The 21,440-nt window shown below is 39.1% G+C and overlaps 1 protein-coding gene across 2 annotated transcripts in view; it reads right to left on the reverse strand.

Annotated features, from left to right (window-relative positions):
- Positions 1-17,467: 17,467 nt before the first annotated feature.
- Positions 17,468-21,440, reverse strand: part of LOC117170605 — a 16,597-nt gene continuing 12,624 nt past the window's right edge. For both annotated transcript variants that reach the window (XM_033357486.1, XM_033357485.1), the window contains one exon: positions 17,468-19,190. In XM_033357486.1, coding sequence (XP_033213377.1) covers positions 18,213-18,827 — 615 coding nt within the window. In that variant the 5' untranslated portion in view covers positions 18,828-19,190 and the 3' untranslated portion in view covers positions 17,468-18,212. The remainder of the gene's footprint in view (positions 19,191-21,440) is intronic.

A 21,440-nucleotide genomic window follows, 5' to 3' on the forward strand; every position in this document is an offset into this window, starting at 1 on the left:
ATGATGGATGATGGATGATGAATGATGGATGATGAATGATGATGGGTGATGGATGGATGATGGATAATGGATGATGGATGATGATGGATGATGAATGATGGATGATGGTGGATGATGGATTATAGATGATGGATGATGATGGATGATGGTGGATGATTGATGATGGATGATGGTGGATGATGGATGATGGTGGATGATGGATGATGATGGATGATGAATGATGGATGATGGATGACGGATGATGGATGATGGATGATGAATGATGATGGATGGTGATGGATAATGGATGATGGATGATGGTGGATGATAGATGGTGGATGATGGATGATGGTGGATGATGATGATGATTTTCTTTTTTTTTTTGTTAAAGAAGTAAAAACGGTGAAATGCTCATGCACTAGCCACATTCGAACTTTGGGGACCACGAGCCCAGTATATGCATGTCACGCATATATACATATACGCTAGATGCACACATGGGCGCATAGTCCACAAGGAACGAAGGTGAGAGTGGGACTTACCGAAACGGCACCTTCCCACTAAACTTTTACTCCTTCTCCTGCCAACCGATGCTCCTGGAACCGCTCTCGCATACCTTCGGGAACATAGGGATAAGACCAATTCGCCGTACCTCGGCGTCACCATTCTTGCCAGCTTGGACTTCTATCTTCTTTGTGCAGTAGATTCTCCCTCCAGGGGTACGCGTCGTTCTCGGTAGAGGAGGCAAATGCCTCTTCTCGGGCTCGCGGGCCCTCGACCCTGTGAGAAAGTCTCTTGTCCTGCAAACAAACAAACAAACAAAAGAAAACTTCTTTTAAATCAATCGACTTTACGTCCCAGTTAGAATGCACGCATCGTCCTCATCAGCGCAACAGCAGCGTCACACAACGAGCTCGTCGGCCTTCGGCATCCTGGTTGGACATGAATATTTCTCGCGTTTAAGGCTGATATTCTGCCGAATTCATATATGCCTTCTTCTGCCGCAGAATTTTTTCTACGTAGATGGGTATTGCCTCCCACGTCTTCTCATTTTGTAGCATTACTGCTACCACAGTCTCTGGTGTGAGGCGTCCGCTTGTATCTCGAGCTCACCTCGGTAATCTGACCAGCGTCCACAGTCAAACAATGTGTGCTCCACGTCGTCACGATCGGCTTCGCAGTATAGACACTTTGGACTCTGCACCTTTTTCATCATATGGAGGTAGGCCTGAAAATAACCGTGCCCCGAAAGAAACTGTGTTAGGTAATAATTCACCTCTCCACGTTTTCTTCTTATCCACACACGTAGGTCAGGGATAAGTCTGGCTGTCCATCTACCCCATCGTTCGTTGTTCCACCGTCGTTGCCAGCATTCTTCTGTTGCTATTCTAGCCTTTAGTCTTGCGTTCTCCTTCCCAACTTCAGGAGATTTCTCAAAAGTTTTCTTTCTTTCTAGCGATAGCAGATCTATAGGTACTACCCCTGCAATCACAAAGGCCGCCGACTCAGAAACGGTACGATATGAGCACGCGATCCTCAGCACTCCCCTGCGTTGTACTGCAGCCATTCTTTTTCTGTACTTTTTTTGTTTCAGAGCGTCCGCCCATATTTCACTCCCGTACAGGAGTATCGAGAGGCTGAGAGGTAAGTTCCCACTGGCATTTCCATTCGCAGAATGTCATCGTAGGAGATGTTCCAGAGGTCCGGTCCTAGAATAGACCCCTAGGCAGCTCCAGCCGTAATATTTTTCGTTCTGGTACCATCTGTAGTTCGGTACGTCAGCACACGATCTTTAAGATAACTCCTGATCATCCGCAAGAGGTATCGTGGAGTTTTAAACTTTTTTAGGGCTTTAATCATATCTGTCCATCTGGCCGAATTGAAGGCGTTTTTAACGTCCAATGTCGCCAGAAGAACGATCTTCCTGGAGTGATGGTTGCCGTTTTGCACTGATCTGATTGTACTTACAATTTCTTGAACCGCTTGTACCGTAGAGCATCCTTTCCTGAAGCCATACTGACTCGAAGAAAGATCTCCAGCCTCCTGAACAGCTTCTAGAAGTCGGGGCTTTAATAGCTTCTCCAATAGCTTGCCTGCTGTATTCAGCAAACACAAGGGGGAATACGCTCCCGGTGTTCTGGGGTCGCCCTTGCCCTTGATGATCAGCACGAGTCTCTGCGTTTTCCATTGCTTGGGAAACACTCATTCCTTCAGACAAGTATTGTAGGCATTGAGCAGCACTTGTGGGCAAGCGTGTGCTACCACCTTCAGCGCTTCTGCTGGGACTCCGTCAAGTCCTGGCGCTTTCTTGTTCTGTAGGCCAATGACTGCAACTGTAAGTTCTTCTGTACTAAAGAGCGGTATGTCCCTCTCCGCAATCATCTCTGCCTCATCTTGTCTCACCGCGTGGGTGGGGAAGAGATAGTCAACAATGTTGTCAATAATTGCGGGCTCCATTCCCTCACTTGCTGGCATACCTTTTAATTTTAGGGTTACAATTCTGTATCCCAGGCCCCAGGGATCATTATTCACCTCTTGAGCCAGGTCTGTGCAATTCTGAGACTTGCTTTTCTTAATAGCTCTCTGTAGCTCTTTCTTGTGCAGCTTGAATTGGACATCCATTTGGGTTGGCTCCGTGTCCACCCTTTTACGCATACGTTTTAGGCATTTTCGGCGGAGTGTGGCGACTTCCTCGCACCACCAATAAGCAGAGCCTTTCTTTTCGCGCTTTCCGTCTTGGCATAGACTCGTCACAAGCACAATGTACCACTTTCAAGGTCGCCTCCAATAGGGTTTCCGCTATTTCGGATTCCCTAGATCTATCGTAGAGACACGTTAAGGCTTCACTACCCTTAAGTATCACGTTTGCGAGGCGCTTTTTGTCCATTTTTCGTACATCCCAACTTAGTTGTTGTTTTTCGGGCAGCGTCGTACGTTGTGGTCCAGTACCTAAGCAAAAGCTTATGTACTGATGGTCACTTCCGGTGTATTCTGCAGCTACTTCCCAGTGTTGCACCAATGGTACCAAGCTTTTTGATGCCCGTGTGATATCTGGGATCGTACCTTTCTGTCCGGGTCTCCAGAAGATTGGTGTACACTCTTTATTCATTATCAGAAGACCAGTTCTGGCAGCCATTTCCAATATCCGCTTTCCTCTCGAGTTCACATAGGCATACCCCATTCGATTGAACTTGCATTCACATCGCCGGCCACCAATACTTTGCCTTTCTCCTCGCGAACAATGTCCTCGAGGCAGTCAAGCTTTTCTTGGAAGTCCGAGATGCTCTCATTTGGGGTGAGGTAGCAGCTGACATACATGGTGCCTTTGCTTTTCACCCAAACAAATCGGTCTCTTGACCCATGCTCGTCTATTGGAATCTTTTTTGTGTTTCGCACCCAAATAGCTGCCGTTCCCAGGTGATCGTAAAACCATGTGAGGCTGTCTCTATCCTGGTATTGCTCGCTGATTATCAAAAAATCGACCTTCCTGTCGAGCACTGTATGTGTTAGGAGGTCGTCTGCTGTCCTGCTTCGATGTAAGTTCCCTTGTAGGATTCTTAGCATAGCTGGTTGCCTTTCATTTTGTCTAGTTCCTGCCGAAACGATTTGCAGGCACCTGACCCGGATATATGGCTGAGAGACTCAGGCCTTTCTGGTAACTCCTGGCAAAGGAAACATTGCTGGTTTTCTGTGCAAGTTGCATTCTTTGGACTGATGTCCAAATCCCAGACAGTTGTAACAGCGAGCCACGTGAACTCTCTGTCGTATTCGGCTGTAAATCCATCCTACTTTAATGCGTCGTGCTTCCAGTAGGATGTTTCCCTGCCGCTGGTAAATGTTGACTAGGGCCATAATCTGACCTCGCCGGTTCTCTCTAGAGATGGAAACCTGAATTTCAACATCCTGGTCTTGGAGGTCTCTTTTTACGGCCTCCTTAACGTCTTCTTTGCACGTGATGCCGTCAAGGTCTAATAGCTCCAAGGTTATCCTAGGTGCCATACACCTGACCGCCCCAGCGTCTCCCAGTGTAGTCTTCACCCAGTCTGCGAAGGCTCTAGCATCTTTCGTCTTTTTCCCAAGTTGTATGAATAATTCGCCACCTCTTGTCTGGCGAATAGAACGAATGTCGGTCCATGTCTCTTCAGGGTTAAGCTTTCCTCTGATGTCTTTAAGAACATCAGAGTAAGACTTCCCACTTGCGGGTTTTATGAGCAGGGCTTCAAGGCGCTGCCTTTTTCTCGGTTTTCGTTCTCTCCTTTCACCGGCTTCCTTCTTATTTCCTTGCTGCATGGCGTGCTTTTGCAGAGGTGCTTCATCTTCTTCAGCAGCTCTGTTCTTTTTTGCCTCCTGCGCGTTGCCGTTGCCCAGTCCATTTCTCCGGGCCCAGCATGCTTTCTTTTTTCAATTGACGTTGCCGTTTAATTTTCCGCCGGGCTGGTCGCTGAGCGTTTACCCTTTCCTGGGGTAGCAGTCGGCGTGTTTGCGCTGAATATATTCTTCTTTGCTCCCGTTCTAAGCAATAATATCAGGGAGTCATGCAGTTTTTTCTGCGCCTCCCGCTATTGGTTAAGCTTCATCAAGAATTCCGAGACTTCCTCCAGTCCATCCTTGATTTTGACACTCACATTCTTCTGCTTCTCCGCTGCCATCTGCATTTTAAACGTGACGTTTCCTATTTCCATGATAATCTTCTGGATATAGGTCTCTGACTGAACGATTTGTATCTGTAGGGCATTCATCTCTCTTAAAAATGATACTGTGCCGTCGTCTTCTTCAACGATTTTTCGTGTTGCGTTGGCGTTGTCTTCCGCTGCATGTATTTGACCTTCCCCAAAATCCATAGGGTCGGCGTCAGCCATCGGGACTTTCACCCGATCGGAACTAGCGAGGAGATCGTCACTCCTTTGGGGTATTGTGTTTTAAATACACTGACTCATAATTGGTTTTAATTCGGGGTTCTTCCCCTAGCTGGTTTTTGTCCACCCCGGGTTATTTGATTTCTCCGGTACCCCCCATATCTGGGAAGCGTTCCCCTATCCGCAACCTGGGGAGGCGCCCGATGGAGCACCAGCAAACCCACACGGGATGATGATGATGATTTTTTTTTCACGAGGGCCTGGTGAAAAATGTTCAAGAACACAACGTGAAGGGTCCGCACTTCTCGGTAGTGTGAGGATCTTAGTTGACGCATCACTACAATGACCCGACATATATAATATTCAATTATACCTTGCGTATAATTATACATTATACAAAGTCAACTCTGTCATTATAATGATGCTACCAAGGATCCACTAAAAAACACCACCCTTTCTCCTTGGCATTATTCCCCCCCCCCCCCGGAACCGCTTTCGCATTACTTCAGGGGGGTGCCGTTCTTAAGCCGTGCTTCGACCTTCTTCTTTTTTGCCAACTTGGCCTTATCCTCCATATCTGGGCTTGCTATTGGACCTGCCCAACTACGACGCTTGCTTGAGCGTATAAGGAGCTTCTTCAATGAGGCTGCCCCTCTGAACGCCAAGCAACTCCTTTTCCCCCAAACGATGGTCTGTTCGAGGCTTTTTCTTCTCTCCCCACCAAGATGCACGCATCGTCCTCGTTTGTGCGGGTGTACCGCTCATCGGGCTCGCCGGCCTTCGGGCATCTTGGTTGGGTGTGGCTGGTTAATTTGGTCATTCTTGAGGCTTCTTCACCGAAGTTGCCTCTCGGAACGACCGACATCTCATGCTTCCCGGCAGATGATCGGTCCGGGACTTTTCTTCTTTCGCGGCGCAGAGGAAGCACAGCGGTGCGCTGTTGCACTCCGCAGACTTGTGGCGAAACGTTTCAGAAGAGCACAATCTAATATTGATAATGTGGATGATTTATGGGAGGCAGATTTGGTGGATTTAAAGGTTTTAAAAACATAGAATAATAATTCAAATATTTTAGTCGTAATCGATGTATTCAGCAAGCATGCTTGGGTCGAACCACTTAAAAATAAGTCTACAACAGAGGTAAAAAAATTCATTTACTCGTATTCTGGGGAAAGGTCATAATCGCACACCGGTTTGCCTGCAAACTGATAAAGGAAATAAAGTTCCGAGTTGCACGCGATCCTACTGTCAAAGCCGTAGTCGTCGAAGGTTTTAATCGCACTCACAATGTATAACGACGTTATTTAAAAAACAATCAAAAGAAAAGAATTAAATATCGGGTTGGTGATGTTGAAGCATCAGTCATGTAGGTGGCACCTTCGAGAAAGGATATCAATCGGGATGGAGTAAGGAATTCGTTGTTATTAAATGGGTCATAACGTCAAGAACATACTCACATGTTATGTACGAGTTGGATGATTTAGCTGGTGAAGTCATTAATGGACTTTTTTATCAACAAGTATTAGCAGATGTCATTAATAATAATGTGCACAAGGACGAGTTTATTGTTGAACAAGTAATTCAAACATGTGGGAAAGGTTCTAAAAACAAGTTCTCGTCAAGTGGGACGGATATCCTGGTAAATTCAATTCTTGGATACCTGCTTCTTATATAAAAAAACATCTAAAACGAATGAAGATGAGTTTCATCTCATTCTACCTGGTGATAGTAGTATTAAATACTATTCCAACAATATAATCACACATTTCACAACGCAATTGCCCAAAGAATTTCGTGTACAAGGGCGTTGGGCAGTTGCTCTCACGAAGATTCTATTTCCATGCTCATTTCTTCATGTACGACCCTGGGGAGGTGTATTAGAAAATCGTCTTGTTCTCATGTTCAATGATGATCCAGATCCAGAATTTCCTGATCAAAAATATAATTTCTTTGACAAGAAAACTGATGATCAGAAACTAAAAATTGTTATAAAACGAAGACAAAAAAAAAACAGAAATTCTGGCTGGTACGTGGTTGAAACCAATAGTAGCATTTTTTCCACCGGGTTTCTACGATTCTGTAAATGAATTAGTGCGTGCAATTAATAAAACACCAGAAATCAACGATCACGTTCGGTTAAAACATGACCATCTAAACAATAAGGCTTTTCAGCACCTCATGACATACCACTACTAGACCAAAAGCATACGGAATTGGCAGTTTTCTCGGTGAACCCTTTTGAAGGGTTTGGCTGTTTCTGACTCGCGGTGCACGCGTAGTCAGTAAAGAAGCGCCACGCACGGGTATGCATGTGATCGACGAGTTGGAACATCATATTCCGTTAAAAAGTGCCGTGAAAACTCGTCTTGGAGAATCTGGAAAGAATGTAAAGAAACGTGCTATGGAGAAGGTGCAAAACCGCATGAGTGGTTCAGGGTATAAAGAAGACAAAGAAAGTAAAGAGATTGTTAAAAAGGAAGCTGAAGAAGAAAAGGGAAAGAAGATTACACGTAAAAGGGCTGTAAAGTGATGTACGAAATCAAGGAAAAAGTGCCTTCTTGACATTTTCGAAAGTAAATAATACTAATTTACGAAAAAAGTCTTTTTTACATTGGAACTCTTGTGAATGTCTAAAATCAGAATTGGATCTATTTTCTCTACCACCAACTCAAACTTCGACAGAGGGTTCTCAATGGGTTCATTGCAAACCTATTTTATCACTCACTGACGATTTACCCATAGAATTTGTCGCTCGTGGCAACGGAGAAGAGTACATTATCTTACCATATACTATTCTGAATCTCAAGATAGCTTTACAAGCACCCAAAAGAACAAAGAAAATGCAAGCTCTTTTGCTCAAATAGTTCCTGTTAATAATATACTACACTTAATGTTTAATCAGGCGGATGTATATTTTAATAAAAAATTAGTATCGCCACCAATTAATGCTTATGCTTACAGAGCATACATTGAAGCATTACTCAACTATGGACCAGACGCGAAATCAAGTCATCTTACAGCGTCTTTGTGGATAGATGATATGCCCGGGCATATGGAAAGTATTGCCGATGAAAAGAAGGGGCTTAAACTCAATCGCGCAGATTTTGGTGCTGGAGAAAAATTAATTTGATTGGTTATATACACTGTGATGTCTTTAATCTGGATAAATTCATGTTGAATGGTCTTAAGATCCACCTACGACTCGTGCGTTTCAAGGATGCTTTCTGTCTCATGGATCCTACAGGCAAAGCATCCATCCATATTAAAGAAGCAACACTTTTAGTTCGTCGAGCAAAAATTAGTCTCGGCATTTTCTTGCTTACGCAAAAGCATTATCTCAAGGGACAGCTGAATATCCTATTAATAGAGTGAAAGTAAATGCACTAACCATTCATTCTGTTATACAGAGCGAGACTCTTGACAATGTTTTACTTGGACAACTACCTAAGAGAATAATCATTGGCTTTTTCGACAATGATGCATACAACGGAAATGCCTCGAAAACCCCGTTTGATTTTCAAAATTAATATAAATCCCTTTTTACTATATATCGAGCACATGCAGATCCCATCGAAACCTATACAACCAGATTTTACAAAAAATAACCTCTACGTTGAGGCATACCGCTCATTGTTCATGGGGTGTGGTTTTCATTTTCTCAATGAAGGAAATAATATAGATCGTGATGATTATGCACACGGATTCTGTCTTTTTGCACTTGATCTTACACCAGATTTATCAGCACATTTCTACTCACACTGGAATCTTGTAAAGCATGGATTTTTATGAATTAAGGTTCGAAGAAGCACTTGTACACACTATCAGTTTGGGATTGTCAACACGTGCCACTAAAAGCCCGCGTGCATACCTGTCTGCCAGCGGTCACATTTGTACAAAAGTGTGGAAGTGTGGAAGGGGAAAGCTGATATATCTACGAAATATATAAGCCACCAAGTCTTGAGTCATATCCGAGTATTGGTAAAGAACACTTGTAACGCCCTACATCGTTCCAATGATATAGTTTTTCATCGCACTCTTCGTCCTCGTTGTGAAATCTGCAATATGGATGACTATGTAATCGAAATTCAAAGCTTTTGCGATCTCAACACCAATTTTCTACCAAAGGAAGTTGCTATTGTCACACTGGATCACAAGTTTGTCGCTCACTGGATCGCAGCGCCACCTCGTCCCTTTTGCGAATTTTTTACCTACGTAAAACAAAAAAACAATTGGATACAAAGATTCTATCATGGGATCGAGTATTTCGAAGGAGAAATTTCCATGAAGTTTCTCTACTCCAATCTCCGAGATGTAGCTCAATCCTCGGCTACAATTTATACACACGGGCATGACAAAGCAAAACTACTACAAAATTTGAGTAGGCAAATTATTAACCTGGAAGAACTATCAGACAAACGAGAATATTGTTTTCATTATGGAATCAAAAAGGAGGATTACGCCTGTATTCTCAATCATGCCATGAAACTTAAAAGATGGCTCGGCAAACAACGAAAAGAGCAAGTACGAATACTAAACAACAACAGCATGAAAAGAACAAGCAAACCATGTCAAAAAAACCTTGGCTATTCGATAACACATCGAGGACGAGGACTGTTATCGGCTGAGAACATAAAAAAGCAGTGCCTCCTATACCTGCATCCAGTTTGCCAGAACACTCATACGAAAACGTATTGACAGACAATGAACAGCCTAGAAATTCCGCAAGTGCTTCAGCTGACATTGGGCTATTGGCTAAACATAAACTTATCTGCAAAAATGTATCAGGACGTGAAAATGGTGGCAGTGGTGTTGTATGCTCACTACATTGCTGAAATCGGCTCGAATCTTGTGTACAGGCATGTTCTTCGAAACCTGTTACTTTGTATCTATTTTAATCAATGTTTATTTAAACACGTATAAGAGGTGTGTTCTTTGTGTGACTTTTCAATTTTCGCGGGATACGTATATTCAAGTTTTAAGTTTTTTGTTTTGTTGTGTTGGTACACTCGTCACGATCATATGTTCACAGTTTTGACTATATAGCTCGTGTTGTTTTTCTGGCAGATGCGTAAAATGTTAGAAGGGTTTGGTGTGCTCAGTGATTTTCTTCTTTCGGAAAAAATGGAGCAAAGAGTTTGCATTAAATTTTGTGTGAAAAATGGAATCCAGTGCTCTAAAACTCTTGAAGTGTTGATAGTTGCATACGATGAGTTTACTCTGAGTAAGAAAAATGTGTATCAGTGGTACGAGCTGTTCCAAGAAGGCCGAGAGGATGTCGAAGACGAACCTCGCCCTGGACGTCCCAGCACGTCAACAACAGATGAAAACGTTCAAGCAGTGGAAGAAATGGTGTCGAAAAATCGCCGAATTACCATCAGAGAAGTTGCTAAAGATGTTGGCATATCGGTTGGCTCATGCCATGCTATCTTTTCGGACGTTTTGGGCATGAGACGTGTGTCAGCGAAATTTGTTCTAAAACTGCTTAATTTTGATTAAAAGATCCATCGCATGACCATCGCTCAGGAGGTGTTGAATGAAGTCAATAATGATCCTGATTTTCTGAAAAGGGTTATAACTGGGGATGAATCGTGGGTATATGGTTATGACGTCGAAACTACAGCCCAATCGTGGCGTAGTGTATCAGTAATTCTTACCACAAGGTCGTACGGTCAATAAGGAGTATTACCTTCAAGTTATATGCCGTTTGCGAGAGGCGATACGCAAAAAACGTCCGGAACTTTGGAAAAACAATTCATGGCTATTGCATCACGATGATGCACCTGCTCATTCATCGTTGCTTGTGGAATATTTTCTGACCAAAAACAGCACCACAGTCGTGCCTCACCCTCGATATTCACCGAATTTGGCCCCCAGTGACTTTTTTCTTTTCCCAAAACTGAAGAGACCCATGAAAGGACATCGATTTTCAACGATTGAGGAGATAAAAATTGCATCGCTGAAAGAACTCAAGGCTATACCACAACATGATTATCAGAAGTGCTACGATGATTGGAAAAACCGTTGGCACAAGTGTATTATATCTGAGGGGGGTTACTTTGAAGGGGACAACATAAATATTCAGGAATAAATTAATATTTTTTGAGAAAACCATAACGTCACCTTATTTTTTGAACACACCTCGTATAGGGTACCGTTATTATACAACATTTTCTTCATCAATTATCTCTGTGCTCTTTCATACAAAAGAATAATGCACCTACTCTCTCCGGCTGAGAGAGTATATTCTTTTGCATTGATTGTGTCTTTGTTTATAATCCTACGTACACATTACATTAAGCATTCGTTTCCATCTTAGCCTAGAGTTTTTGCAGGATACATACATGTCTTAGATTTTCTGTTGCGTCTAAGACCTTTTCTACTATCCATGTGGGTATCGCTATTAACTTATCTTTGTGTTGCTTCATTCGCATATATGTCTGTCGGTGGAAAGCGGCGGGACCCCTCTTTTTTATAGCTGAGAATCACCCATTTCTTCAATAAGGGGAGGCCACACCCTATAATTACCGCCATTTTGCAATTGGTGTACGCCCCTCCATTCCTTTGGATTTCAGTTTGGTCGATGTGAATAAAGAAATTTAAGTGTTAATATGAAGAAATATATCATTATTTCTAAAAGTTTGATTTAGTTCATTCATAAAATATGAAAAGTACCCGTTTTCCCTAGGATTTTCCGGCCTTGAAATATATATTTGGATCTTGTGAGTATTTGTCCCTTATTAGGTATGACGTGAACTGTGCCCAGTCTAAATTTTATTGAATTCCGTTCAATCAATCTTAAGATATTAGGTTTATGAACAAAGAAAAACGTTTTTTACCATTTTGTGCCAGAAATGTGGAGAGATGCGAATCGACGAGATAATCGAAAACGCTGTGTGAGAATTTCTGAAATAAACTTTCTCATCGAACATGGATCTATCATGCAACGTGCCTGTGCATAGCGTTCATCCTTGCTCTGAACAACTACAAGTGCTGTTGCGAGGAGGCTTAGACCAAAAGCACTAGAGTTACCATGGAATTTACTGGTTGTTATGCTGGATTTCTATCGTTCTTTGAATTTTTGAGAGTGGAAGATCCTGGCCGAGAAATGTGTAAATGTTTAAATGTATAATTCGACCAATCCAAATGATTGCCCGCAAATTTGAGAAGTTCAATCTTTGGAAGGTCTGGACCATGTCCGTGATTCGTTTGTTGATAAGGGTCTGCTTGATCAGCCCTAGAAGCTGGTCCTCGATCAAGAACCTCCATTTTGTCAAAAAATCTACTCAACTTAACTAAATAGAGTTGCTCCGTTTCACTAAAAATGTCTTTAGAGAAGTACGGCAACTTCGCATCCTCCTTGGCATATAAGGAAAGTACCTCTTGATGCTTCTCCTGAAATTAATCTCATTTCTTATCTAGATTCTGCATGCGAGCCTTGAATGCTCCACGTGTAAGATTAGCAGAACATCCTTTTTCAAAATTGATATACGTCCGTGAAATTATACCACCTTATTTGATTTGTTGATCGATCAGTTCGTCAATTTCCTCTGTAGTCATTTTAAATAGTACACTGTGAAAAAATGTTATGGTATTTTACATCTTACTACGTTTTGGAAACTAATGGACCCACATAATACGTAGTTAATTTACAATAGTCTGCGCAAATAAACGACACTTGCGTTAAAAATAAACGCCGCTCAAAAAAATACACTGCGTGTAAATTCATAGCTGTTCGAATGAAAAAACTTTGTGCTTGTACATTGGCAAGATTGGCGTCCCATGGAAGCTTCAATCTTTCCGCAAAAAGCCAAAACACCAGATATTTCAGCCAATGAGATTCTCCTAGTAATCCACAGAAACACTGCTATTGGCTGATATGTCAGAGAATTTTAAGTTTTGAATTTTAGCTTAAAGATTGGCAGTGCCATAGGACGCCACTCTGGAGAAAAAGCACCGTAAAAAAAGTCGTAATGACGCTACCTTATTTGCCGAGCTAAGTGCGTTCCTGCCTGCTTGCTGCTGGTCGTTCGACAGTCGACAGCTCGCGACTTCGAGGTTTTCCGCGATTTGTCGTTCAGGTTCGAAACGATTCTCCATCAACAGCGATAACACACTGAATTTAATTTCACTCTTTATCAAGCACTTCTACATTCCATCAATTTAAATCAAACAGAAAAATGGTAGATTCACCGTCTAATATAAATACAATCCTCTATGTATCTTTACGACGTATATTAGGTAACTAGGTACGACGTAACATAGGTCAAATAATTTCCAGTTTTAAACGCAGACTGTCAAAGTATCGCGGTTATAGCTTTATCACAATGTTAATTTCAGTTTAATTATACGACAATGTTAATTAGTATTGAGGTATTATTAATTTACTACTTCATTCACAGTCAAGTTTTCAATATCCGATAGATTAAGTTACGGTCGAACGTGATTTTTAGCATAACTATTTTTTACAGTGTAAGAACTGAATTATTCGATTAAAAAAATAACACAAAGTAAAAGAACCAATAATACTCAAGTCGAAGAGAGCATCATACACTTCGTGTTTGATAAGTAGCAAGCGCACAAAATCGAATGTACTTCACGCTAGTATAATAAGAATACGCTGTCGAGGAATGTTGACAGCTTCCTGAAGTTCACTTGAGAAGATAAACAAAGCCTGAATAATTTGACAGAGCATGCTGTAATATAGAATGCAGGTAGTCGAATATAAGAAAAAATTCCTTCCTTCTTTTTTGCAGATGCGAAGAAGCGAGAGAGACGATAATTTCCTTCCTTCCATATGTGATGTGAAGAAAGAAGACAGACGATTACTTCCTTCCTTCTACTCGTAAGTTATGAAGAAATCAGAGGGATGATGACAGTGACTCGTGACTGAGATCCACGTGCATTAAAAATTTGTTGCACACGTCTGACTGTCACTTGATCGCCGGTATGCATCCGTCACACGTGAACCATCCGTTTCACATTTGATAATTGCGAGCGTGTGTAACACAAAAGACAGTTTTTATAACAAGTGTCTCAATGAACTGCTCATGTTTTTGTAAACATTATCAACACTCACTAGCTCACACCTATAGACCCTGTAATGTACGGTTCACTTTAATCGCTTTGGGGAATCTAAATTTATACACTTTTGTGAAGCGAAATTTTGGTAGTTTTAAGTACAAGCTCGAGTAAGAGTTGCTCAAATATGCTAACTTATATTTTGTAACGTCAAAATGCGATTGTGTTCGATGGATGATGCACTATGCTTTTATATTCCAGGTGCATTCACTCATCCGTAATCGAAGGACCAATGTTTCGGATTAGAGTCGAACATAATGATGATCGCACAAGTGGTTAGGTGAACACAAGAAAACACAGATTTAAAAATGAAACATAATTAACTTTAATTTCACTTCACTAGAGACACACCTGTTTGAGTATTAGGACCACGCGCCGAATGCGAGGAAAAGCGTCGAGTTAAGTGCCCGTTTGTTCTTCTGCAATTCCTATAGATTTACACTATTACTGCAAATATTAACCGATTTATATTAATCTTTTTTCAATTTCTTGTCACTATATAAATACATTCATTCTGTTCATTGAAATTGAATTAATCAATGATTTCATAACGTCAGTTTTTCTAACTGGCCGAAATCACATAATAATGTCCGTGTTTATTCGTTCCGGATAGAGGATGTGGGTCCAGAACGGACAGTGCGATAATATGGCCAATCTTTAATAATACATTAGGAAGGCAAGATTAATGTAGTTTTTTAGTACAGATATTTTTAATTAATTGAATTCACATGTTGGACAGGTAATTCCAAGCATCAAATATTTGAATGCTGAATTGTGTTAACATTTTTTATTGGACTTTAGGCATAATATTATGTAAATTCTCTTGTATTATTTTAATTGTTGTTTATGGTAATTTATAGTTCGCACACTAAGCTGTAATATTAGTATTTAATAGATGGAAAATAATAAAAATGTACTTAAAAAGAAATAAAACATAAAAGTACTGCCACTTGTCCAAAATGACCAGGGGTTGTGTGGTTAAAACAACCACCACCTGTGCGCCACTACGCGGCGCAGTGCGACGAGACCATCAGGCGATGCGATGGTGAAAAATACAATTAGTCAGTTTTCATGCAAAGTCTAAACTTACGAATGATAATTGTTTAATAGAAACATGACTATAGATCAGAAAAATGTATGATATATCAATAATTTATTCTTAAAACCACAAGTTTAAAACTTCACTTGAACATTTGAAATTGTGATATCGTTCTTTGAAGTTCAGTCCTAAGCACTGCGTATATAATCTTACAAACACGACGTAATGTCCCTTTCAAACTACGTAAGATTTTCTTATCTGAGATTAGTGCGGTATCATTAGGCTGTCTCGACTCTCATGGGTGCGCTTGACCACCTAGAGCGACTCTATCGAATCTACAAAGAAGTTGAAAACTAATATGTATCTATGTTTTCGTGCACGTATGTGTGCATATTATTTGAATTCGTTCCATGAATTTAAATCAGAGAAAATAAACAAATCAATTCAAAATTATACAAATTTAAGACGACTAATGTTTAAGAAATTATCTTCATGAAGATGTAAAGATACATTAAATATTAAAATATAAAAGCTTTATGTGATACTTTATATTTGTAATCATTTTAAGTTAGAGGTAAGAAATTCACCAAAAGCGCCACGAAACGCTTCGACTTGGTGGTTAGTCCTCGCGGAAGCGGCCTTGAGTGCAAGGGGTTGAATTACATATTGATCTACGTAAAAATCATGTTTCTACTTAAAAAAGAATCAGGACAAAAAAACGAAAGAAATATTCAATTTTAATGTTTCATCCACATCACATAAAAAAATTTATTTGAAGGTTAGGTTTAGAATCCAAAACTATGACAAACGATAAATAGCTTTGTTTTCGGTCAGCCAACTTATGATTACGAACACTGGTAGTAAATTCAGTATTTATTTATTTATTTTGAATCTTAATGCAGCTTTAAAAATGACTAAATACAAAAGATAGTGTGAAAGGGCATAATCGTTACTTTTGCTTATATAAAACCCTTGAAAAATATATATATATATATGTGTGTGTGTGTGTGTGTGTGTGTTTACGAGGGAGGCTCAGAAACGCTTCTTTTCTTTAGAGGGCAACGATGCCCCGAATTTCATACCAAATCCGAAAAAAGAAATTCCCTAATTTTAATTTTTCATTTTTCGATTTTAACAGCTGCCGGTTTTGCGTTGAAGTTTGCCATGTAAAATGCATGGGAAAAAATAACATTTTTGAGTTTTTGGAAACATTTTTTAGGGTTTGAAAAAATGTGACAGGAAAGTATGAGGGCCTTTTGAGAATTATCCAACGAAGAATTTTATGTATCATACATATGGGGTTGACACCTCTAACAAATGCTCACGAGTACCTGAAAACTACCCTTAAAACAAAAACTGCCACTTCTTCATGAAATCGACATTTTAATTATTTACACAAATGAAATTTGTAGACATTTTTTTCGAAAATTTGTCCCCCCCCCCTCTTAAAATTATTACTATTAGTCTAGTGGAATATTTAACAACAAATGTTTATTAATTAACAAATTAAATTAAATTAATATTAATTAAATTAATTAAATTAACAAATGTTATGAAAATTCGTTTTTTCCCTAAAAATTATCACTAATAATCTAGTGGAATATTTATTAACATTAGTTCACTCATTTTAAATTATCTAAACAAATGAAATTGGTTTGAATAATTTTGTTTCGAATTTGTTTTAAAGAAAAATTATTGCTGTCGGTCTAGTGGAATATTTATCAGCAATAATTGTACTTAAACCCCTGAAAATTAATTACATAATGTTAATAAATTTTCCACTAGACTTATCGTAATAATTTTTAAGGAAAAAATTGTTTAAATAAATACCATTTATTTAAATAATAAACAATTAATAAGCCAATGTTAATCAATATTCCTCTAGACTAATAATAATGATTTTTAGGGGGGAAAACGAATTTTTGAGGGAAAGAAATATTTAAACAAATTCCATTTGTTTAAATAATTTTAAATTAATAAACCAATGATAATAAATATTCCACCAAACCAATATTAATAATTTAAAGTAAGAAAGACGAGAATTCATTGTTCAAAAGGTAGATTTCATAAAGAATTGACATTTTTTGTTTTAAGGGTAATTTTCCAGTAGGGTAGGGTTGCGTTAGAAATGCCAAAATTGACTCTCCTTAACCCTGTGCCCAAACAAAATTAGATATTGTCTTGTTTTTTACTTTAAAACATACGTGAGATATAAGACTTTCAAATTGCAATCATAAAAAGTATATATGTTTTTCACTTATTTCATTATATAATTTTTTGTCAAAAATTTGGAAAGGCACTTCTTGCTCCACACATGGGGAAAAAAGTTCATAACTTTAGGGTAAAAAGTACCAACATAAATAAAATGTAATTTTGTATTTTAAATTGCACAGAAGGCACTTACATAGTATAGAAACCTAATTATATTAATCTTTGGATGACTTAAATAACTATAGAGTTTCATCGTCACTTTAGCAATGAATGCAAACGAATGTGGTCGACTGCCGGTTTGCAGCACATTTTTCATGAGCCCATTTTTTGCATGCGTCACACTGGATCCATTGCTCGACGGGGATGCTTTCAGAATAAGCTTCACAACGGGCCATACAGATTTCCGGTTATCAGGAATCTTCCTAGATTTGGATTTTTCCTGTTCCTGCTGTAAAGTCTTTTTTTTCGGGTGTGTCGGTTATTATGGCGTAATGTCGACGTTTTCTAATAGCGGAGTTCTGCTTACGGGCACTTGCTTTTGGAAATGGTCTTACAACTTCCCGAAAGAAATCTGCGTCGTGTCCTAGTGTTGACGGGGTAGAATGCACATTTTCTTGCACTGGCTCTTCTGATGTAGCTCAGTTGCATTAGCTCTACTATTGTACATGTAGAAGGTCCAGGTGAAGAAACAACATTCGCTTGTACTGGCTCTACTCTTCTAGAAAGACCAGGAGTAGAAAGCACATTCACTTGCACTGTTTCTACATCATCGGAAGATTGACCATGTCCATCCGCAGGATTAGGTCGATCAGTAACCTAGGATTGAGTATAATCGCTCTTATCAAAGACTTCTCTGTTGAAAGGATAGATCCCGCATCTTTCGAAACCTTTGCAAATATTGTTGGGTGTTAAAGCCAGTGGCAAAGCTGTACGGACGATCGATGGGATATTGTAAATCGTCATCGTCTTTCAGGATTATTTCTCATCCAGGCATCTTAGGCGGAAGATAAATATCTTTTAAATGGACCAAATACAGAAACCTCAAGTGGTTACAGCTTATGAGAGAAATATGGTGGAAAAGTAAGCATACAAATACCATTATCTTTCGCCAAATCTAAGGTTTTTACGGAGATATGGGAAGAATGATTATCTAGCAGAATAAAAACTGGCTCATCTTTAGTGGGTTTAACATGTTTTATAAAATGCTGCATGAATATGAAAAACTCCTCATCGGTTACCCAGCCAGATTTGTTTCCTGCTCCAATGCATTCGGGTGTTCCATCTCTTATAAAATGTTCTTGAAACTTTTTTCTCGGAAAAATAAACATTGGTGGGATGGATCTACCCGATGCAGAAACAGCGGCTATCAGTGTAACATTGGTTCCTCTTTCTCCAGATGTAATCGACCCAAATGTTCTTTTTCCTTTTTCAGCAATGATTTCTGATGGCTTACTAACGGTAGAAACACCTGTTCCGTCTAAATTCCAGATGCACGACGCAGTGAGTTCGTCACGAGATAAAATTGTGTTTAATTTGTCATAAAATCCGGAAACATTATTCCTGTTAAAGGATGTAGCTCTACTTAAACTGGTAGCTTCTGGTCTTCTAATACTTAAACGACTGTTTCTCTTTAAAATAGCATTGAGCCAGTCTTTGCCTGCCATTTTATTTTTATTCCAGCTCGCAGGATATTTTAACTTATATTTAACGGAGCAATCATACGCAAGGCGGCGTATGTCTTTCGGTCCTAATCCATGATATATTTCAGCTGATCGTTTTATGTATTTAGTTAAATCTGCTTCTTACCTGCGGTTAAAAATCAACTTCGACGAATATCCAAACTCAACGTTATCTGGGTTTTCTTTAAGACGATCTATAAATCTTTTTAGGCTCATTTTGGATACATTGAAATCTTTGGCTGCTGATTGAATGGAATTATTGCCTTTCATAACCACTTCTGCTGCACGCTTCATCACTTCAATAGTCACTGTCCCACGGTCAGTCTTCCGCTTGTAGGTACGTATTTTCTACAGGCATGAAGAAACCGTAATAAATAAGTTGTCTTGTCAAACAAATATACTTTATCACACAGAAGAAAGCTAGGCTTATTTTTGCTGTTTCTTATTATTTTAAGGTCTTACTTCAGCCATTTCTGGAGCAAATTGATGTAATTTTCGTTTGTTTATAAACTCAATTTTAGTTCTTTGGTCTAAAAAATATTGCGTCTCAATTCAGGGTCAATATAAGTCTCAAAATGAGCCTAGCTTTTTTCTTTATATGACATAAAACGTCAGGGGTAAAAAGTTTCACTCGTTACTTTTTGCCCCCCGACGTTCCCATAATTTGCAATCCATTTTCTTAAACAACACCTGTACTTCAAGAATACAAAATTGCACTTTTTACCCCACCCTACCCGGTAACAAGTGTTGAATTCAGAAAAATTAAGAATTTTTATTCCTATGAATACGCGATTTTTCCTCCGTCTCAAAATCCCCCAACGGGAACAGAAAAAGTGCAAATCCTATTCCTCTTAATCGTTTTAGTGAAATTTACCGAAAGCATTTATTTAACCTATTTTCCATTATTAAGTCTTTTTATAACTTATAAATTCGAGAAATATTAAAATTTATATTTATTTATATTTTAATAATTTATTTAAACGTGTTAAAAAATTTAACAATAACATCTATGCAAATGTGTGAATTTAAATAACTTTAACTCTACAGAGGCAGAGTTGAATTGGTGAGAATTAAAATTTCAGAATTTACATTCCGCATGAAGGAATGAAAACAACTTATTACCCATATTTTCTGAACTTATTAAAAGGAACTTTAGTCAAAGAAGCAAAACAAGCAAAACAAACGCGAATCAAAATTAAAAACCTACAGAAACCGGATGTGCGAATAGATTTCCAAAATAAGATAATCGAAAGCATAGATAGGGCAACATGGGAGGACCGTATACAAACAAAGATATAGAGGACGACTGGACAATGTTACGGGATATCCTTGTTAGATGTACGATCGAAGTGTGTGGTACCGCAGTTGTAGGAAGAATGTCTGATGATTTGTGGTGGAATGATGAAATTCAGGCTGCCCAAAAAGCAAAAGGAGAAGCGTACAAGAGAACTTTAAACATCGCAGGTCTTAGCAATGAGGAAAGAAATAGACGTATAAATGATTATAGACGCGAAAACAGGATACTTAAACCATTAGTTAAAGAAAGTGAAGATACAACTAGAGCAGAAGAAGAGATAAAAATACAAAACGACTTTGAAGGAAGCAGGAAACTACTTTATAAAAAAATGAAAGGAAACAAAAGTACAGAAATTGTCAACATGAGAAATAGTAGGGGGGAAATGGTATATGATGCAGACGGAATACTAGAGACTTTCAGAGACTATTTTAGGAGACAATTTGGAGGTGAAGCTATAGGACATCACAACTGTGATGTAGAACACGATGCGATGGAAAACTCAATTGAAAAAGAAAGTGTCACTGAGGTCAGGGATATAATTAAGAACTTGAAAAACAGTAAGGCTGCCGGGGTAGACGGTATTAACGCTGAAATGCTTAAACGCGGTGGCGCGTGCATACCACATAGACTGTGCGAATTGATAAATTTATGTTTCGAGATGGGAGACGTCCCAGACGATTGGAAAAAGCGATTATCGTACCAATATACAAGACAAAGGGAGATAAAAGCGAGTGCAATGATTACAGAGGGATTAGCTTATTAAGCACCGTAAGTAAAATATATTCAAAAATACTTATTCGTAGGGTAATGAAAATAACAGCAAAGATTTGGGAAGTCCAAAGTGGGTTTATGCCAGGAAGGTCATGTACGGTCATGTATCGAAGACTTACAAAGAATGTTGAATAAACTAGATGCAAGCATGAAGGAAATAGTGAGAAAACACTATGCAATATTTTATTAAATGATGAGAGAATTGAACAAGTTGATAAGTTCGTATACCTTGGTGGCTTATTTACTAGGGACGGGAAGATAGATGAGGAATTAGATAGACAAATAAATGAAGGTAAGAAGGTTATTGGTAGAGCAGGTCCCCTTATCAGAAGTAAAAATATATCAAATAAAGCTAAAATGGCAATACATAATTCCACATTTGTACCGACTGTACTATACGGTAGCGAGACATGAACTTATCAAAAAAAAAGAGTAAAATTAACGCAATTGACATGAGATTCATGCGCATAATAAGCGGGAAATCCCTAATGGACAAAGTAAGTAATGAGATAATTCTAAAAGAATGTGGT

Source organism: Belonocnema kinseyi, chromosome 4 (assembly GCF_010883055.1).
Source record: "Belonocnema kinseyi isolate 2016_QV_RU_SX_M_011 chromosome 4, B_treatae_v1, whole genome shotgun sequence".
In the NCBI taxonomy this organism is placed as follows: Eukaryota; Metazoa; Arthropoda; class Insecta; order Hymenoptera; family Cynipidae; genus Belonocnema; species Belonocnema kinseyi.